Source organism: Ranitomeya variabilis, chromosome 3, assembly GCF_051348905.1.
Source record: "Ranitomeya variabilis isolate aRanVar5 chromosome 3, aRanVar5.hap1, whole genome shotgun sequence".
NCBI lineage: Eukaryota > Metazoa > Chordata > Amphibia > Anura > Dendrobatidae > Ranitomeya > Ranitomeya variabilis.
The window spans coordinates 592,114,115-592,133,945 of NC_135234.1; the positions used below are offsets into that span (position 1 = coordinate 592,114,115).

The window sequence follows — 19,831 nt, forward strand, 5'->3', positions numbered from 1 at the left end:
ACCAAAAATTTACATTTGGTATCCTTGTGTCTGAAGCATGATATGTGGGAAAAGATTGAAAAGTTTTGTCACTGTTTAAATTGTCTTAACTGGTATTGAATTTATTGTTCGTACATGTCCCCGCTTAATTGTAAAGCGCTGCGGAATATGTTGGCGCTATATAAATAAAAATTATTATTATTATAAAAGTTCCAGGGGGCCGAATACTTTCGCAAGGCACTGTATATTTATGTAATGACGGTGGTTCTGGTGTTGAATTCCTGTACTCAGAAGGGTTCTTGTGCTATATTTCTGTAATGATGGTGGTTCTGATTATGTAGTTCTGTACTGATGGTTGCTCTGGTGTTATATTCCTGACTTCATCAAACTAAATTCTTGCCCCGGATGCTGGAAAACATAGATCTGCCTCTGTTTTATGTAAATAAGCCCTAATTTCTGTGTGCAGACCTAGTGTCATACCTACACATAATGACTATTGTCATTACCAACAAGAAGTGCTATGAATAGTAGGAATCTGCACTCTTCAGCATACAGTCGCACTCTAGCCCTCTGTGTCAGTGCACTGCGACCCCTCAGCATGCATCCCTGCCCAGCAATCCCACACTGCCCTCTTCTCTGCCAGTTACCAAGATGTCTGCGGCGCGACCTCGACACTTCGTGACGTCACAACTAGAGCGCCTGCCCCATTGGTTACATGACTTTGTTTCTGGCGAATGCGGCTTACCCATAGGTTGGACTTGAGAGAGTGGGCGTGGCCAGAGTGGCGGGAACATTGAGTGTGTCGATGAGTGCGCTGTGCGGGCGCTGGCCCCCTGGTATGGACGGTGGGCAGTGGCAGTAGCTGGCAGCGCATGATATCGCAGTCACTAAGTGGATCAGCGCGCTGCCCCGACCCGCCCGGCGGTAATCGGATTCCTCCATAATCCGCTGTCAGAGCGGCCAGGTGACACCTCAGCTCGCCGCCCGGGGCGGGACACACAGCTGCTCTCCCGTCTCCTGATGGATCTGTCACGGGCCAAAATGAGCCGCAAACAAAGGGGGGCGCCGGGCAGTGGGCCGGGATGGCCGGACTATCAGACGGGAGAGGACGGGGACCGGAAGATCTCTAAGTTTGTAAGTATGGCAGAGTGGCCCGTGCTGGCCACAGTATCCCGTGTGCCCGCTGTGTGACCCGTGTCCTGTCATTATTAACCCTTTCTCTACAGCGGCAGACCCTGAGGCTGTCACCTCCCTCTGTACCCGCGATCTGTGTGTGTGGCTGGGTCCCCAGGTGTAGTGCCAGTCTGTGCCCGCTATGTGACCCGTGTCCTGTCATTATTAACCCTTTCTCTACAGCGGCAGAGCCTCAGGCTGTCACCTCCCTCTGTACCCGCGATCTGTATGTGTGGCTGGGTCCCCAGGTGTAGTGCCAGTCTGTGCCCGCTATGTGACCCGTGTCCTGTCATTATTAACCCTTTCTCTACAGCGGCAGAGCCTCAGGCTGTCACCTCCCTCTGTACCCGCGATCTGTATGTGTGGCTGGGTCCCCAGGTGTAGTGCCAGTCTGTGCCCGCTATGTGACCCGTGTCCTGTCATTATTAACCCTTTCTCTACACCGGCAGAGCCTCAGGCTGTCGCCTCCCTCTGTACCCGCGATCTGTATGTGTGGCTGGGTCCCCAGGTGTAGTGCCAGTCTGTGCCTGCTGTCTGACCGTGTCCTGTCATTATTAACCCTTTCTCTACACCGGCAGACCCTCAGGCTGTCACCTCCCTCTGTACCCGCGATCTGTGTGTGTGGCGGGGCCCCCAGCTGTAGTGCCAGTCTGTGCCCGCTGTCTGACTGTGTCCTGTCATTATTAACCCTTTCTCTACACCGGCAGAGCCTCAGGCTGTCACCTCCCTCTGTACCCGCGATCTGTATGTGTGGCTGGGTCCCCAGCTGTAGTGCCAGTCTGTGCCCGCTGTCTGACCGTGTCCTGTCATTATTAACCCTTTCTCTACACCGGCAGACCCTGAGGCTGTCGCCCTCCCTCTGTACCCGTGATCTGTGTGTGTGGTGGGGCCCCCAGCCGTAGTGCCAGTCTGTGCCCGCTGTCTACATATAGGGACCAGAACTCCGCTTATTCACAGATTAGTCTCGTAAATTGTGCCAGTCCTGCCGTTCTCTGTACATGTGACCGTGCCCGCTGACGGGAAATGTCAGGAGATAACCATGTTACATGTAGTTGGACATCCCTCGTGGTTTCCTGCTGGGGTCTGCCTCTGCTCCGCGGGTCTCCTGCATCCTAGGTGCAGATCTGCCACACAGGTATGATGGTGCTGGTGCCCTCCGTCTGATGCCGCCCTCCTATTCATTTAGGACTTCTCCTATGTAGCATCCTTGGTTCGGTCCTTTGGAACCTATTGCTTTCTGGCCGCTCCTCCCTGGGCTTCATCCTGGTGCGGCCTGTGATGATCGCCAGTCGCTCCTACTAACGCACAGTAGAGGGATAGCGGCCATGTTGTACCCTAGATATTTCCCTAATTATGTCCCCCGCTGCTCCGATACGAGTAATTCCATAGACCCCCCGATTTCTTTTTACATTACAGTGATTATATACCATGTTGGCACACAACCGCTGCAGTCAGTCATTGATAACCTACAATGCTTTGCATGGGAGCTGTATACAGAAAACGGTAGGATATTTTATTTGTCTCTGCCATCTCTCAGCTTCCTGTTTGCTGGGGTAGTGTGCTCCTGAATATTGGCCCTTCTGGCCAATAGCATGGACGCAGGTCTGGTATGAGTGCTCCGCCGGCTGCCAACGGCGGAAGCTTTACCATCATCAGAGGAGCGCAGGGGACGGCGCCATCCGGCTAGCCTCAGGAAAACACTTGCGTATTCTGTACCATGGGTGGGGAGCCCTTTCTCTGCCTGGGGCCATTTGGATACTTAGAACATCATTCATGGGCCATAGAAAATTATCACTTGGACGATGATCATGCTATATTTGGTCAAACGGTCCGTCATTCCTAATGTGATGGCTGGAGCTGCTTCTCTTTGGTGTGACGTAGTGATGTTGCTACTTGAACTGCTTTTCCAGATTTGCATCAGTCTGGAGCACGGGTGACTCATTGCGATGTATTTTCTGAACACAGATGTACATTACACTGCAGATCTCCTTACAGGGGGAAATTCATCAATGGTTATGTAACATTTATAGAACTCACGCAATGGGAGGTCTGAAGTGTACATCACATAGTATACACCGAGACCGCTCTATATACATCATAGAGGAGACCGACTGCCCCCTATATACATCACATAGTATACACCGAGACTGCTCTATATACATCATAGAGGAGACCGACTGCCCTATATACATCACATAGAATACACCGAGACTGCTCTATATACATCATAGAGACCGACTGCCCTATATACATCACATAGTATACACCGAGACTGCTCCATATACATCATAGAGGAGACCGACTGCCCTATATACATCACATAGTATACACCGAGACTGCTCTATATACATCATAGAGGAGACCGACTGCCCTATATACTGTACATCACATAGAATACACCGAGACTGGCCTATATACATCATAGAGGAGACCGACTGCCCCCTATATACATCACATAGTATACACCGAGACTGGTCTATATACATCATAGAGGAGACCGACTGCCCTATATACATCACATAGAATACACCGAGACTGCTCTATATACATCATAGAGGAGACCGACTGCCCTATATACATCACATAGTATACACCAAGACTGCTCTATATACATCATAGAGGAGACCGACTGCCCTATATACATCACATAGAATACACCGAGACTGCTCTATATACATCATAGAGGAGACCGACTGCCCTATATACATCACATAGTATACACAGAGACTGCTGTATATACATCACATAGAATACACCGAGACTGCCCTATATACATCAAATAGAATACACCGAGACTGCTCTATATACATCACATAGTATACACAGAGACTGCCCTATATACATCACATAGAATACACCGAGACTGCCCTATATACATCACATAGAATACACCAAGACTGCTCTATATACATCATAGAGGAGACCGACTGCCCTATATACATCACATAGTATACACAGAGACTGCTGTATATACATCACATAGAATACACCGAGACTGCCCTATATACATCAAATAGAATACACCGAGACTGCTCTATATACATCACATAGTATACACAGAGACTGCCCTATATACATCACATAGAATACACCGAGACTGCCCTATATACATCACATAGAATACACCAAGACTGCTCTATATACATCACATAGTATACACAGAGACTGCCCTATATACATCACATAGAATACACCGAGACTGCCCTATATACGTCACATGGAATACACCGAGACTGCTTTATATACATCACATAGAATACACCGAGACTGCCCTATATACATCACATAGAATACACCGAGACTGCCCTATATACATCACATAGAATACACCGAGACTGCTCTATATACATTAAATAGAATACACCAAGACTGCCCTATATACATCATAGAGGAGACCTCCCTATATACATCACATAGAATACACCGAGACTGCCCTATATTCAGAGTAGAATTTCAATATTTGCAGATGACACTAAACTCTGCAGGGTAATCAATACAGAGGAGGACAATTTTATATTACAGAATGATTTGTGTAAACTAGAAGCTTGGGCTGATAAATGGCAAATGAGCTTTAATGGGGATAAATGTAAGGTCATGCACTTGGGTAGAAGTAATATGATGTATAACTATGTGCTTAATTCTAAAATTCTGGGCAAAACCGTCAATGAAAAAGACCTGGGTGTATGGGTGGATGACAAACTCCTATTCAGTGGCCAGTGTCAGGCAGCTGCTTCTAAGGCAAATAAAATAATGGGATGCATTAAAAGAGGCATAGATGCTCATGAGGAGAACATAATTTTACCTCTATACAAGTCACTAGTTCGACCACACTTAGAATACTGTGCACAGTTCTGGTCTCCGGTGTATAAGAAAGACATACAGTGGGGCAAAAAAGTATTTAGTCAGTCAGCAATAGTGCAAGTTCCACCACTTAAAAAGATGAGAGGCGTCTATAATTTACATCATAGGTAGACCTCAACTATGGGAGACAAACTGAGAAAAAAAAATCCAGAAAATCACATTGTCTGTTTTTTTTATCATTTTATTTGCATATTATGGTGGAAAATAAGTATTTGGTCAGAAACAAAATTTCATTTCAATACTTTGTAATATATCCTTTGTTGGCAATGACAGAGGTCAAACGTTTTCTGTAAGTCTTCACAAGGTTGCCACACACTGTTGTTGGTATGTTGGCCCATTCCTCCATGCAGATCTCCTCGAGAGCAGTGATGTTTTTGGCTTTTCGCTTGGCAACACGGACTTTCAACTCCCTCCAAAGGTTTTCTATAGGGTTGAGATCTGGAGACTGGCTAGGCCACTCCAGGACCTTGAAATGCTTCTTACGAAGCCACTCCTTCGTTGCCCTGGCGGTGTGCTTTGGATCATTGTCATGTTGAAAGACCCAGCCACGTTTCATCTTTAATGCCCTTGCTGATGGAAGGAGGTTTGCACTCAAAATCTCACGATACATGGCCCCATTCATTCTTTCATGTACCCGGATCAGTCGTCCTGGCCCCTTTGCAGAGAAACAGCCCCAAAGCATGATGTTTCCACCACCATGCTTTACAGTAGGTATGGTGTTTGATGGATGCAACTCAGTATTCTTTTTCCTCCAAACACGACAAGTTGTGTTTCTACCAAACAGTTCCAGTTTGGTTTCATCAGACCATAGGACATTCTCCCAAAACTCCTCTGGATCCTCCAAATGCTCTCTAGCAAACTTCAGACGGGCCCGGACATGTACTGGCTTAAGCAGTGGGACACGTCTGGCACTGCAGGATCTGAGTCCATGGTGGCGTAGTGTGTTACTTATGGTAGGCCTTGTTACATTGGTCCCAGCTCTCTGCAGTTCATTCACTAGGTCCCCCCGCGTGGTTCTGGGATTTTTGCTCACCGTTCTTGTGATCATTCTGACCCCACGGGGTGGGATTTTGCGTGGAGCCCCAGATCGAGGGAGATTATCAGTGGTCTTGAATGTCTTCCATTTTCTAATTATTGCTCCCACTGTTGATTTCTTCACTCCAAGCTGGTTGGCTATTGCAGATTCAGTCTTCCCAGCCTGGTGCAGGGCTACAATTTTGTTTCTGGTGTCCTTTGACAGCTCTTTGGTCTTCACCATAGTGGAGTTTGGAGTCAGACTGTTTGAGGGTGTGCACAGGTGTCTTTTTATACTGATAACAAGTTTAAACAGGTGCCATTACTACAGGTAATGAGTGGAGGAAAGAGGAGACTCTTAAAGGGAACCTGTCACCACGTTTTTGGAAGATGGGATAAAAATAGCGTTAAATAGGGGCAGAGGTGGGCGTTACATTAGTGTGTTTGTTATGCGTTTATTACCCACCTAAGTTGCCGAAATACCTTTGCAAAGTCTCCGTTTTCGCCTGTCAATCAGGCTGGTCTGGTCAAAAGGGCGTGTTGTCTTCCCCCAGATTTTGCGTAGTTTTCCGTTGGTGGCGTAGTGGTGTGCGCATGCCCAAGGTCCCGAAACCTCTGCCAGGGGATTTAAAAGAGCGCGCTGTTCGTTATTTCATTGGTGATCGGTGGGCGCGGCCATCTTCCTTTGGCCGCGCGTGCGCAGAAGCGGCGCTCTGCTGGCCGCGGCTTCAGGAAAATGGCCGCGGGATGCCGCATCATAGAGGAGACCGACTGCCCTATATACATCACATAGTATACACAGAGACTGCTGTATATACATCACATAGAATACACTGAGACTGCTCTATATACATCACATAGAATACACCGAGACTGCCCTATATACATCACATAGAATACACCGAGACTGCCCTATACACATCACATAGAATACACCGAGACTGCTCTATATACATCAAATAGAATACACCGAGACTGCCCTATATACATCAAATATAATACACCCAGACTGCCCTATATACATCACATAGTATACACAGAGACTGCCCTATATACATCACATAGAATACACCGAGACTGCCCTATATACATCACATAGTATACACAGAGACTGCCCTATATACATCACATAGTATACACAGAGACTGCCCTATATACATCACATAGTATACACAGAGACTGCCCTATATACATCACATAGAATACACCGAGACTGCTTTATATACATCACATAGAATACACCGAGACTGCCCTATATACATCACATAGAATACACCGAGACTGCCCTATATACATCAAATAGAATACACCGAGACTTCTCTATATACATCACATAGAATACACCGAGACTGCCCTATATACATCACATAGAATACACCGAGACTGCTCTATATAAAGTACAGACCAAAAGTTTGGACACACCTTCTCATTTAAAGATTTTTCTGTATTTTCATGACTATGAAAATTGTACATTCACACTGAAGGCATCAAAACTATGAATTAACACATGTGGAATTATATGCTTAACAAAAAAGTGTGAAACAACTGAAATTATGTCTTATATTCTAGGTTCTTCAAAATAGCCACCATTTGCTTTGATGACTGCTTTGCACACTCTTGGCATTTTCTTGATAAGCTTCAAGAGGTAGTCACCGGGAATGGTCTTCCAACAATCTTGAAGGAGTTCCCAGAGATGCTTAGCACTTGTTGGCCCTTTCGCCTTCACTCTGTGGTCCAGCTCACCCCAAACCATCTCGATTGGGTTCAGGTCTGGTGACTGTGGAGGCCAGGTCATCTGGCGTAGCACCCCATCACTCTCCTTCTTGGTCAAATAGCTCTTACACAGCCTGGAGGTGTGTTTGGGGTCATTGTCCTGTTGAAAAATAAACAAGACACTGCAGTCTTGCAGCACTGGGCTCCTGGTTTCAAATCCCACCAAGGACAACATCTGCAAGAGGCTTGTATGTTCTTGTGGCTGTGTGGGTTTCCTCCCACTCTCCAAAGACATAGGGTATGTGCACACAATCAGTAAACATTGTGGATTGGAAGCTGCGTACTTGTGCAGCGTCCAGCTGCTTCAGCATAGTGGATGGGATTTCAAGAAGTCCTATGCCCACCATGCGTCCACAGACACCCGCGGCTCACCCGCAGAGATGGGTATGCGGCACGTCTCCAGACTGCAGCATGTCTCAGCAGGAGAAATTTCACCTTAGAATGTATTGGACGCGGTGAATCCGCACGGTTCTGTGATCACATGTGGAATCACCTGTGTTCAATAGACGGCAGCGCTTTGGACGCAGAGATAAGGATATACCAAGAGTGGAATAGCGAAGGAGTATACGATCCAAATATTATAAAAATATACGTTTTATTAAAAAAAAATCATACACAATATTGCAATCAATGATGAAAAAGGACTAAAAATGCTTGGGACATGTAACAGAAGACTGGAAAGCAGACAATAACACCAAAGGGGCAAACCCACATATCATGAATTATCAGCAAATATCATTAGTAAATATCCATAATTAAATTAATAAGATATGCAAGGTAAAAGTCCCCACTTTCCACGTAACAGTATGTCAATGTGAACCATGACTGGTCTTACAATATATCAGGTTGTAGCTACAGACCATGTATGACAATGACTAATAAGTTAATAATCAATTGATATGCTATGTGTATCTAAATAACAAAAAGTGCCAAAAGTTCAACTCATGTAATTGTATTTCAATACTATCTTACAGCATTTATAGTCAGGTACAGATGTCCAAGGTATAATGCCTGCATGTATCATATCCTAACTGCAGGAAGCATATACACTCACCGGCCACTTTATTAGGTACACCATGCTAGTAACGGGTTGGACCCCCTTTTGCCTTCAGAACTGCCTCAATTCTTCGTGGCATAGATTCAACAAGGTGCTGGAAGCATTCCTCAGAGATTTTGGCCCATATTGACATGATGGCATCACACAGTTGCCGCAGATTTGTCGGCTGCACATCCCAAAGATGCTCCATACAAGGCAGGATGGATCCATGCTTTCATGTTGTTTACGCCAAATTCTGACCCTACCATCCGAATGTCGCAGCAGAAATCGAGACTCATCAGACCAAGCAACGTTTTTCCAATCTTCTACTGTCCAATTTCGATGAGCTTGTACAAATTGTAGCCTCAGTTTCCTGTTCTTAGCTGAAAGGAGTGGTACCCGGTGTGGTCTTCTGCTGCTGTAGCCCATCTGCCTCAAAGTTCGACGCACTGTGCGTTCAGAGATGCTCTTAGGCCTACCTTGGTTGTAACGGGTGGCGATTTGAGTCACTGTTGCCTTTCTATCAGCTCGAACCAGTCTGCCCATTCTCCTCTGACCTCTGGCATCAACAAGGCATTTCCGCCCACAGAACTGCCGCTCACTGGATTTTTTTTTCTTTTTCGGACCATTCTCTGTAAACCCTAGAGATGGTTGTGCGTGAAAATCCCAGTAGATCAGCAGTTTCTGAAATACTCAGACCAGCCCTTCTGGCACCAACAACCATGCCACGTTCAAAGGCACTCAAATCACCTTTCTTCCCCATACTGGTGCTCGGTTTGAACTGCAGGAGATTGTCTTGACCATGTCTACATGCCTAAATGCACTGAGTTGCCGCCATGTGATTGGCTGATTAGAAATTAAGTGTTAACAAGAAGTTGGACAGGTGTACCTAATAAAGTGGCCAGTGAGTGTATATTAATGTAGCAATGAGTCACAAACTTATATTACCTGTAGTCATTGTGGATGGGGTATGGAGTCTGCTGAGATGCACCTCGACGCGCGTTTCACCGCTGTTAGCAGATTTGACCTCCTGACGCATCCCCACTGTGCATCCAGCCTCTGATCTAAATGGGTGGTCCTATTCTTATCAGCAGCACGCTGTGTCTCCTAAGTGCTGCAGGCCCTTCTGTCTGCTCTCATGTGGGCTTCCTGATAGAGATCTCAACATTGATGGTCTTGAATGTAGCGACTGTCTGATTGGCCAATATTCATTACTATTTATAAGCTCCACATTTCATTGCTGGTGGGGATGATCATGGGGATTTTCAGTGCATTATGCTTCCCCTGATTTCAGAACTGAGCTGTACTATAAGGCGGCTCTTGGGACAATGAGGTTGAAGTAGGCTGGGTCGTATGTGCATCTGTTTTCATGAATTAGACAGGGTCATTCTGTGCAAATATAGCTGACATCAGTAGGAGCTTCACATAACAATGCTGATCTGTGCTAAAACATGCCTGTTAGATGTTTTAGGCCATGTTCACACGTTCCTGATTTCCCTGCTGTTTTTCTGCACTAAAAACCGCAGCTCTTGGCAGAAAACGCAGGTGCGGTTTTTGGTGCGTTTTTGGTGCGTTTTTTGATGCGGTTTTTAGTGCGGGTTTTTTATGCAGTTTTCTCTGCAGATTGTCTGTGTTTGACACAAATAAAGCTTTAACTGCAGTGGGGAAAAAAAAAAAAGAAATGTCATTTCCTTGTCCAACCCTTTTCTTCTTCCATCCTCCATTTTGGGACTAAACACCAAAATGAGTGGACGTGTTTTGAATGACAGCGCTCCGCTGAGTGCTGAGCGTAGGCCAGATCACAGCCCGCGGATCCAGCTCTATCCAGCTATTTAAGTGCCACGTATCACGTATTTCAGTGCCACGTATTTCAGTGCCACGTATTTCAGTGCCACGTATTTCAGTGCCACGTATTTCAGTGCCACGTATTTCAGTGCCACGTATTTCAGTGCCACGTATTTCAGTGCCACGTATTTCAGTGCCACGTATTTCAGTGCCACGTATCACGTATTTCAGTGCCACGTATCACGTATTTCAGTGCCACGTATCACGTATTTCAGTGCCACGTATCACGTATTTCAGTGCCACGTATCACGTATTTCAGTGCCACGTATCACGTATTTCAGTGCCACGTATCACGTATTTCAGTGCCACGTATCATGTATTTAAGTGCCACGTATCACGTATTTAAGTGCCACGTATTTAAGGTGGCATTAATCCCGGTTAATAATGGAGAGGCGTCTATAAGACGCCTATCCATTATTAATGCTCTTAAAATGATAAAAATATAGGGGGGACCCCCCCCCCAAAAAAAAAATGACATAGGGTCCCCCTATATTTTTAGGCCAGAAAGGCTAGGCAGACTGCTGCGGGCCAATATTTGTGGCCTGGTAAGGGGTTAAAATACCCATGGCTGTTCCCAGGCCATGAATATGAAGCCCACAGCTGTCTGCGTAGCCTTTCTGGCTCAGAAATAAAGGGAGAGCCCCCCCCAAAAAAAGTGTTGGGGTCCCCCTATATTTTTAGGCCAGAAAGGCTACGCAGACAGCCGTGGGCTTATATTCATAGCCTAGGAAAGGGGCCATGGATATTTCCCCCCCCCCCCCTGGCTACAAATATAAGCCCGCAGCCGCCCCAGAAAAGGCGCATCAAAATGATGTGCCAATTCCGGCACTTAGCCCCTCTCTTCCCACTCCCGTGCAGCGGTGGGATATGGGGTAATGAGGGGTTAATGCCACCTTGCTATTGTAAGGTGGCATTAAGCCCGGTTAATAATGGAGAGGTGTCAATAAGACGCCTATCCATTATTAATCCAATGAAAGGGTTAAAAAAACCCCACAAACACTAGAAAAAAAATATTTTAATGAAATAAAGACACCCACTTTTTGACCATATTTTATTGTACGCTCAACCCGTCCTGAAGACCCTCGACCTGAAAGACGCAAAATAAAAAAACAAATTCATACTCCCTGGCCCTGTCCGTAGAAATCCATCGAGGGTCCCACAAAGATCTTCCATGGAGAACAGACACATCCAGAGATATGTCTGCTCTCCACGGCTGCAGCAACACACTGACAGGAGCCATAGTTCCTGTCGGTGTGTCACTGCGCATGCGCGAGCGAGTTTACCGGAGGTCATTGACCCCGGCACTCTCGCTTAACGGCAGTGCTGCGTGGGAAAGTTCAACGCAGCTGTACTGCCGTTAACTGAGACGCCGGAGCCATTGAACTCCGGAACAGTACGCGATACACTGCTAGGAGCTTCGCTCCTGGCAGTGTATCGCCGGAGAGCAGCCGATCGGCGTGGGACACTCGTTTTATAGATTCTGCGGACAGGGAGTATGAATTAGATTTTTTATTTTGGGATTTTTTCTAGGGGATCGAGGGCTTCGCCTACCAGTGTGCTGTTGGTGAGTATATACTCTGTGTTATATGTTGTATGTACTGTGTGTCATGTATGTGTATTGTGTGTGTTTGTGTTTTGTGTAACTTTACAACTGTGCTAAGTCGCCGGACACAGGGACAACTCTCCCATCCTAATACCGGATGGGAGTAGTAGTCCCATACGGCGACTTAGCACAATGGTGGCACTAGCGTCCCATGGGGACACACACACATACACACACACACAGACAGAGACACACACACACACACACACACACATACCAAATCTATCAAACGGCCGACATCGATCCCCATGCGACGGTATGCCTCCATGTCTCTTCGGGATACAGGAACACACTCCGCCCAAGCACTTCCGCCCACGCACTTCCTCCCGCTTCCCCGCACTTCCTGCTGCAGCGGTTTCTCCACCCATAACCGCAATAAAACCCGCAGATATATTTTTGATCTGCGGGTTTTACTGCGGGTTTGACCTCACAATGGAGGTCTATGGGTGCCGAACCGCTGCAGTTCCGCACAAAGAAGTGACATGGTCCTTTTTTACCGCAGCTATTCAGCGCGGCTTTTTTAGTGAATTTCAGCATCATGTGCACAGCGTTTCCTGTTTTCCATAGGGTTACATTGTACTGTACCCTGCATGGAAAACAGCTGCGGACCCGCAGCGGCAAAATCGCGGCGGTTCCGCAGTAAAAAACGCATCGTGTGAACATGGCCTTATTGTAAAGGTTCATGAGGTGCATCTGAGCATGCTCCAATGACTGCTTTAGAACTACTTGGGGACGGATCGAGTGGCAATAGTTTAGAGAGCCCTGGGAGGTCATCATTGGGATGCAGTTAGCTGTAAATCCGTGCAGATTTAAAAATAAGTTGTATTGGCACCTGTGATTTATTCTGCATGTGCCGCATTATGATACTGGAATAACCCTTTAAGCAAAACCTAACGGATACCATTCTAAGTATGCAGGATTTTTTATTCGCTGGTGGTGATTGCCTTGAGATAGATTTGGCACAGTTGGGTCGTCTTATGATGGAAAGCAGAACTTTTCACGTTATTCTTCATGCAGACCTCAGTATTGCAGGAGAGACGTTCCTGATCTTCAGGAAGACTGGATCCTATGCTGGACTTATCTCAATCTATGGATCGGTGACGCTCTTACTGCTTATGACACAACCAGATTTGCTGCATCTTCTGAAAATGAAAGTAGTTTAATCACTTGAAGACTTGTGCATCATATATACAGGGTGATCCACTCTTTACCCAGAGAAATTGATGTAACCTCTAAAAGAAATTTTCTATTGTACTGAAATTTGGACTGTACATACTTAGGTTCACAAGACACTGATGTTTTAAAGCAGGGGTTGAAAATGTGCACGGTTCTTATCCAAGCATGTCTGCACGCGCCGTTCTATAGTGCTGAATGTGTTCTGCAGGTATGTTTGGGGTCATGGCCTGAATTTCCTGCTGTATGCTCTCACAGGGCCTGCAATGTTTGTGGCTTGTTACTGTGCACTTGAAACGGCAAATGGCTACAAAGAAATAATCTGGCAATATCAAAATCTTTCCTCGTGATTCTTGAATGAGAGTGACTCTGTATGGGCGAACATGACCTTTCTTGCCTTCTTGTTGACATTTAGAAAATGCAATGATTTATGTCAAAATGCCAGCAGTCGCTGTTTCACGTCTTGAATTGTTTCCTTGGACATTTTTGGATGTCCTCCATCATGCCTACCTACCCAGTAATGTTCCTGAACGTTCCAGCTTCCCCAATGACACTACACTTTTTGGATGGCAGATTGCGACCTCCTTACTCCTTTAGAAACTCACTTTGGCAGCTCTTTTAGGACACATTTTCCAATATGATTTCACAGTGAAAACATTTTCTTCTATATGTATCTGTACGTTGTTTATAAAGGAAGAAGGAATTTGGCAGGAGTGAAATGCGAATGCCACACACAAGACTATCTCGTGGTGGATGCATAGCAGCATCAATAGTAAAAAGTTGGTCACACTTGTTAAACACTATGTTTGACAAGCATGACCAACCTGTCAATCAGTTTTCCAAGCAATGCTACAGATAGCTTGGAAAACGCTAGTGTTTAGCGGGAACATGCATTCCTATTCCGCATGTGATATACCCGCGGCAGGAGTTGCGGAATTGCCGCAACGTGTGCACTTAGCCTAAAGGTGTGTTTTATATGGTGCTGCTTAAAGGGGTTGCCTGTCCAAATAGATAAGTCTGCATTCACTCTGTGTGACTGCAGACTTATGAATCCTCTCAGTTAGCGCACTGTGTGCTGTGTAGATTCGCTGGTTTCTGAGCCAGGACTGTAGCGTATGTATGAGTTATCCATACTTCTAGTAGGCATGGCCTCGCTCTAACCCTTTAATAAAAATATAGACCTTGATCAGTATTCAGGTGTAATAGAGTGTAGGGTAGAGTATGTCACCACGGAACAGACAGACCAACTGTTGAGAGGGGTTTATTAACAGGAGCAATATTCTCCTCGCAGGGAGAAAACAGTAGAATATAAACTGATAAAATAACTGGGCAAATATATGGGAAGCAGTATAAGTTCCCAGACAGTCAAACAGTATAACAGTAGTAAACGGAATTTCTTGGGAAAACACTTGTCAGTCTGATGAGGACTTGCTTGTAGGGTCGTCTTCTCCAACGTAGTCGCCGAGAAACAGCGGCATTTATCGTCCCTCTGTTATCCATGGGCAGTGTAGTCTCTAGGAACCCGCAACCTGGGGTTTAAGGGGTTACTGTGGTGGGCAGAGGGGATGTTAGGCAAATGGGGTCCCCCGTGCTCTGAGTCTTTTGCTTCAAAAGTGCAGCCTATCTCGGGAGAATGATGCTCAGTCTATTATTGTGTCTCTCAACAGGAATCAGGGGCTCTGCACTAATACAGTGGGTACGAGGGGCCACTGTCCACTGTCTCTGCACAGGCCACTGTCTTTGCACGGGCCACTGTCTCTGCACGGGCGTCAGGGCGCACCTCTCCAGTCACAGCAGAGTCCGTTTTCACATACTCACAAGATGCAGTCTTTCTGGACAATCTCCCTGTATCAGTCCTCTGACCGGGAGCTCTCTCTCTCTTCCCCCGAGCGCAGCTGCGTGCTGTTGTGGCCGCTGTATCCGCTGCTCTCCCTGCTGCTCTCTCCAGTACACGCTGCTCTAGCCCTGGAACGCACGCCCTTTTTCTCCCTCAGCCCGGCTTCCTTCCTGTCCCGATCTCTAAGTCTGCCTCCAGGGAAACCTGCTGCACAGCTAAGTGGTTCCAGGCACGGAGCAGAGAAGGTAACCCCCTTACACAGGTGTGCTCATTGCTCATGTATTGTCTTTCTCCTTCCCCCTTACGTGCTGTTTTACAATCACCCATAGATTTGGAGTGGGTGCGTGTGCTCTGATTTGCGGAGCCATTCACAGCATGCCGATGTTCCTCAGGTCCATTGCGGAGTCTCCAGCGCTGCTTCTGTGTCTTATTCTCTGCAGCACTTACATGGAGTAGACCGCGCTGTAGCCATTCATTGAGCTCAGCGACTCCTGTTGGCAGCTTCGGTAGGGCTACTGAGCTCCATTATTGGCTGCAGCGCTGTCAAAGTGGAACCCCTTCAGGGTTAATCCTCCGATAGTTGCCAGAAGCTGCAGCTGTGTTTAGTTTTACCTTGTCATCAAAGTTTCAGAATGTATTTCTTTGAGCGCACAGACAAATGTTAAATATTTGCAAAGTTGAGCCAATTAGACTTATTTTTTCTTTCCAAAATGGGACAAAAACATCAGACAGAAACTAATGTGGGGCAGGATCTCCTCGAATTCTATGGGATGGTTTCCATAGATCCAGCACATCAGTTATTACACAAAATCATTTTAGAGCCAGTGAGAAATGTGGCATGATGCACTTTCTGATCTGGTTTGGACAGCCTGACCGGCACACAACTTGGCTTCAGATGTGTCAATATCCGTATTAGAAAATACTGATATGTAGAAAAAAAGCCCCAACTGATATCTGTAAATGCACACCAGCAATTTTCTACGCATATCAATGATCAAGGTGAAAAAAAAATCGCAGCCTGCACTTGTCTGGTCTGTGTGGAAGAGTGAATGTAACAGACAGCTGCTGCATCCACCCATGGTGCGGACAAGAACACGGAGTCACTCATGGACCAGTGTTACTGACACGATGAGCATAAGCCTGCTTTTTTTTATTTTTTTTAGACTGGCATCAGATTGTCAATGTCTGATCGTGCTTGAAATTCCATCACTTTTCTCATTTCCTGCTTGTTAATGCAGTTTGTCTTGAGATATTAACACTTCTTATTGCCTTGAAGACCGACTACCGTTGCAGTCTAGGTTGAAAGTGCTGTGCTAACTATGGCTGCTATAAAGAGGTAAAAACTCACTCTGGAAATCCCACCAGCTTTAAAGCAGTTCTTACAAGCTCGATAGAAAACTTTGTAAGCTCTGCTCTGTGTTCTGATGTCTAGGAGTGGTGCAAAAATGTGAAGAAAAGTGTTAAATATCTCCACAACAGCTGACGATTTTAAAAAGCATTATTCTGTGAAGTTGTTTAAATTTTCAATCACTATCCCATCCATGAAGATGGCAATTACCCCTTAAAGAAGCACTCCCATCAAAATTTGTATCCTCTTAATACTCATCATATTATATAGCATGGTGTACTTACAATTGCTCATTTTGCCTTTCTGCCCAGTTTTTCATCTTTTTTTCTTTGCTCTATGTAGAAACAGGAAGTGTCTTCTTCCTGCAGAAATCCTCTCCTGACCCAGCTTCTCTGCCCTCCCCGTCATTGACTTTTGCTGTGACTGATGAGGGAACATTGACCTCTTGCTTCTATATAGCGCTAAGGCTACTTTCACATTAGCGTCATGCACTGCACGTCGCTATGCGTCGTTTTGGAGAAAAAACGCATCCTGCAAAAGTGCTTGCAGGATGCGTTTTTTCTCCATTGACTTGCATTAGCGACGCATTGCCACACGTCGCAACCGTCGTGTGACGGTTGCGTCGTGTTGCGTCGGACCGTCGCCACCAAAAAAGTTGCTTGTAACGTTTTTTGGTGCGTCGTTCCCGTCTTTTCTGACCGCGCATGTGCGGCCGTAACTCCGCCCCCGCCTCCCCGCACCTCACAATGGGGCAGCGGATGCGTTGAAAAACAGCATCCGCTGCCCCTGTTGTGCGGCGCTTGCACAGTATGCGTCGGTGCGCTGCAACGTCGCATTGCGACGTGCAGTGCATGACGCTAATGTGGAAGTAGCTTAAGATGGCTTCAGCTAGTCAGTTTTTGATCACATGATGTAGAGAAACTTGGCACTCAGGTGTTAGATGAAAAGAAGTGATTTTATTTCCAGTATCACATTACAATTTGACGCTTCGGTCGGCAAGGACCTTCATCAGAGTCCACACTGTTATTGGTAAAGTGTCTTGGACACGCAGTCCGGTGGTGTAATCTCAGTGGTCCTGGGAAGACTCAGTGTCGGTGTGGCCTTGTGAACGTGGTATCCACCTCTCATACCACAGCCCTTGGAGTGCCGCTATCTTTTAACTATGTTTAATCACGCGATGTCATAGGCCTAATGGAAAACAGAAGAATTAGCTGGGTAGAAAGCAAAATGAGCAATTGTAAATGCACAGTGCTATATAATATGACTGCAATATATTGAGGATAAAAGTTTTGACAGGAATGCTTCCTTAAAGGTTACGGATAACTTATTGATGTATAAAAATGATTACTTTTTAGATTGATGTCTTCATTTAGTTAACGTAATTGCACTAAGTTTCAGTGTGCAGTCTTTATTCCGTCATTCATTTCCCGGGCCCCTGATATGTAGTTTGCATTCTGATCCATACAGATCTTTCGCTGATTGGAGTGACTTTCTCAGGACTCGTTCAGACGTCTGATTTTTCTCTCCATCAGTGTTTCTTATCAAAGTTTCAACATAATTTCATTAGTTTTTCTTAGGCCTCTTTCACACTTCCGTCGGTACGGGTCCGTCGCAATGCGTCGGGCCGACGTACCGACGGACGTTGTGAAAGTTTTGCACGACGTGGGCAGCGGATGCAGTTTTTTGACCCATCCGCTGCCCATTCTGCAGTCCGGGGAGGAGGGGGCGGAGTTTCGACCGTGCATGCACGGTAGAAAATGGCGGACGCGACGGACAAAAAAAGTTACATTGAACTTTTTTTGTGACGACGGTCCGCCAAAACACGACGGATCCGTCGCACGACAGACGCGAAGTGTGGCCATCCGTTGCTAATACAAGTCTATGGGCAAAAAACGCATCCTGCGAGCACATTTGCAGGATCCGTTTTTTGCCCAAAAACTATGGTTTGCGGCAGATGCCAAACGACGGAAGTGTGAAAGAGGCCTTAGATGTAAAAAACGAAAAAAAAAAAATTAAATTAAAAAATAGATGTTTCTCCAACTTCTCCTATCAAACAGACTTGGTGACTCATATCAAAATTGGACAAGTCTCCACTTGGTCTGCAAACGTACACGGACCTGTGAATAACGTCATAGACTATAATAATAGGTATGAGTTCTGTTGGGTAAAACCTCAGATCTGTGCGCAGCTCTGTACTTGTTTTTCCTGCTGTCTCCAACCATTACACAAAGCAGGAAGGAGCAGAAAGTTGTCAGAATTGAGCCGGAGCGCCGACTGACGGTTCTCCGGTGACATCCAGCGTTCAGTGCTGTGACACTATGTATTGATCAAGCGATTGGATGATTGCAGGTTCAAGTCCCCTAAGGGGACTAACAAATATAGTAGAAAGGGATTTTTTCCCAAATAAATGTAAAAGTTCAAGTCACCCCTCTCTTGCCTCATTAATATAAAGAAATTGAAAAAAATAAATTTAGTATTGCTGTGTTTGTAAAAGTCTGAGCTATCAAAGTATAAAGTAAGTTAATCCGAACAGTAAACGGTGTTATGTGGAAAAAACAACTTTGTTTTGGCCACCAGAACATTGCAATAAAATGCAATAAGAGGTGATAAAAGCAATTTATCTATCCCAAAATGGTATCGATAAAAAGGTCAACTCTGTGTACAAAACGGAAGCCCACACACGGCCCCATATCCCGAAAATGAAAAGCGCTGCGTGTCTTGGAAAATGGCAACACAAGCATTTTTTTTTTGTTACAAATTTCAGAATTTACTTTAGCCATTTAAATCAAAAAAGCATGTTTGGTATCTGCATAATTGTACTGATCTGAAGAATCATATTGACAGGTCAGTTTTACCGTATAATAAATATAGTTATTAACTTTTTTGAATTTCAACGCCCTTGTAATTTTTGCCCGCACTTTAAAATAAATGTTTCTCACTTTCCAGTGCATCACAGGATAAGATAAGTGATATTAATTCAAAAGTAGAACTTGTCCTGCAAAAACCAAGCCCTCTTACTGCTATATTGATGGAAAAATAAAACAAACAACAAAAAAAAAACGGATCCAGAAAAAAAAAAGACGTACCTGTCGCATCAGTTTTTCACAATTTGCACCGGATCTGTTTTTTTTTTTCAAAATTCGCCGGATTGTGCCTGATGGAAAAAAACTGATGTGTGAAAGTTCCTAA

At 45.5% G+C, this 19,831-nt stretch overlaps 1 protein-coding gene across 3 annotated transcripts in view; it reads left to right on the forward strand.

Moving 5' to 3' along the window:
- Positions 1-727: 727 nt before the first annotated feature.
- The window catches only part of DIAPH3 (diaphanous related formin 3), a 766,072-nt gene continuing 746,968 nt past the window's right edge, over positions 728-19,831 (forward strand). For 2 of the 3 annotated variants that reach the window (XM_077297278.1, XM_077297276.1), the window contains exon 1: positions 741-1,113. In XM_077297278.1, the coding sequence (XP_077153393.1) occupies positions 1,000-1,113 (114 nt within the window). In that variant the 5' untranslated portion in view covers positions 741-999. Of the gene's footprint in view, positions 1,114-19,831 lie in introns of all 3 variants that reach the window. The other variant, XM_077297277.1, reaches the window with a different exon arrangement.